The 2,500-nt window shown below is 38.6% G+C and overlaps 1 protein-coding gene across 1 annotated transcript in view; it reads right to left on the bottom strand.

Moving 5' to 3' along the window:
* The window catches only part of bdg (bedraggled), a 259,189-nt gene that overhangs the window by 97,464 nt on the left and 159,225 nt on the right, over positions 1–2,500 (bottom strand). Inside the window, 3 exon segments of the mRNA XM_068362701.1 lie at positions 1,214–1,313; positions 1,316–1,448; positions 1,450–2,034. Coding sequence (XP_068218802.1) covers positions 1,214–1,313; positions 1,316–1,448; positions 1,450–2,034 — 818 coding nt within the window.

The following is a 2,500-nucleotide window of genomic DNA, read 5'->3' as shown; positions in this document are numbered from 1 at the left end:
TGGTGATTAAATAAATTTAGGATCCTGTTGGACAGTTTTAATCATAGTTAAATGAATCAAATACGATTAAATTTACTTGGGATCATGGTGGGCAGATTAAAAATCACAATTGAAAAGATTATATATATATATATATATATATATATGCGTGTAAATTAAATAAATTTCGAACTGTTGAACATTCTAAAATAATTATACAAATATATTATTAAATAAATTTATGATCATGGTAGACGGCTTAAAAACCATTTTTGAATAAATGAATATATAATTACATCAATTTAGGATTCTCTTGGACAGAGAAATATGACATCCTGTTAAGAGTAACCAAATAACATTTTGAAAGGAATTGACGAAGGAACATAAGGACTTAAGATCCAAATAAATAAAAAAAAAAAAGACTATTGAATGTGATTTATTACTGAATAAATGAATGAATTATTCATAAAATAAAAAAACTTACTTTGTAAACAATTAGAATATATACTAAAATAACCGAGCCTTCGATTTTTTTTTCACTGTCTTGGGGTAGAGATCCCTTTCTTAAGGGTACGCTCGGGGGACAATATTCTATCTTATTTCTCTTCTTGTTTTTTTAAAGATTTTATAGCCTTTATGTGAAATACTTATTCTAATGCTGTTACTGTTCGCAAAATATTCTATTTGAGTTGTTAATTCATTTTCATGCAGTTTCCTTATTTCCTTTCGTCACTGGGCTATTTCCCTAGGATTGTAGTTTAGCAAGTAATAATAATAATAATAATAATAATAATAATAATAATAATAATAAACGAGATCATCTCTAGTATTGTGTTTTACATATCGTTTGCAAAATGTTAGTTTGGTTTAGTTTGTGGTCTGTCATGAACAGTAATTTATCATATATTTTAAAGTCCATCAATATTTCCTAAAATCTTTCCAGAGTCCAACTTTTAAAAAAAATTATATGATAAATTATAATAAATCTAGAATAACTGTATAATAATTTCTCACATTGATATTTGCTTTTACGATCATCCTTTTGCAAATGATTTCCTCTTTTGGTATACTGTATTGCAGTAGTATTAATATATGAGTTACCAACAAAAGATAATTTAAATATTTTGGTATAAACACCAAGTCGTGAGTACCAACTACAATTTATAAGGTACATCGGAACCCACAGAAATATCTTGGTACCAATAGAGGTTCAAATAAAGAACTAGGTACCAACCTGCACGTCCAGACCTACGAGGACTCTGTCTGGCATTATTACTGCGTGGTGTTCTGTTCCCAGTTCGGTTCCTACTGTTCATCGGAGGCGTGGAACCGCCGTCGTCGTGTCCGTGGTCGAGTAACTCCTGCTATTATTGTTGTTATTATTATTGTTGTTGTTGTTGTCGTTCGTAGAGTTGTTTCCACGTCGGCGTTGGCGCCGCCTTTCCGTGGCGTTCCTGGAAGGAGTGGGGCGTCTCTCCGGAACCGGCGCCTTGTTGTCTGCCCTGCGTTCTCCTTTGAGGAGAGAGCGGCGACCTTCCTCGTTCCTCCGCAGGGACGGGAGAAGTCTCCTCCCTGGAGGAGCTACTGCTGCTGCCGTCTCTGGAGCCGCTCAAACTGGACGTTAGGCCGTTCGACGGAATATTTGCGTCAGAAGCCCCCGGGGACGCCGACGTCGGGACTACGGGAGTGGAGTGACTTAGCCTCCTTTGTTGATGACTGGAGGAACGGGCCAGACTCGGTCGGGGGATGACCGAAGCCGTTTCCCAGGTGTCTGGGGCGCTAGGGATGATGGTGTCGAGGCTGGCGGGGGCGCTGGGGGAGTAGACGTCCGAGTTCGGCTGACGGCCGTAACCGCGTCCAGTCACCGCATCCGGGGCGTACCCACCAACCTCCACCTCCAAACTCATGGTGTCCGTCGGAGCCATCGGAAAGTCAGACGGCGGGTCGAATGACGCTCTCCTGTCTCCTTCGCCTCCTCCTACGGGATGCCTCTGGCGTCTGCGATGACGTCTATTGGCGCCATTGGTCGCGACTGACTGATTGGACTCACTCGATCTGCTGGGAAGGAATAGGTAAACAGGATGAGAATCCGATAAACAAATTGTGTACTCTGTATACAGTCTTATTGTATGAGGGATATCTTTGTCTTTGCGAATCCACAAATACATAATTACAAATAAATTACAATGAAAATAAACATGCATGACTTCAGTCAATATATTTAAACAACAAAATAATTGGCCTGTTAGCAGATACTATACATCACATACATACAGTAATAAACAGACACACACACAAACACACACAGTCCGAAGTTTAAACTCCAAGAACTTGAAAAATTAGATGATCAAACAAAACATTTTCCAACAAAATTTTGCCCCAGATCAAACACAAATTGTGAGGTTGAACCAATTGAAAAAACCTGTGACCCAAAGCTCTCGACCAGGTCAAACCCACGAAACATCCTTTAGTTAACTTTTTCGTCAATTAATTTTCACGGGTTTTTTTTATTTATTTATTC

Source organism: Palaemon carinicauda, chromosome 39 (genome assembly GCF_036898095.1).
Source record: "Palaemon carinicauda isolate YSFRI2023 chromosome 39, ASM3689809v2, whole genome shotgun sequence".
Taxonomy (NCBI): Eukaryota; Metazoa; Arthropoda; class Malacostraca; order Decapoda; family Palaemonidae; genus Palaemon; species Palaemon carinicauda.
This window is presented reverse-complemented; position numbering and strand designations above follow the sequence as displayed.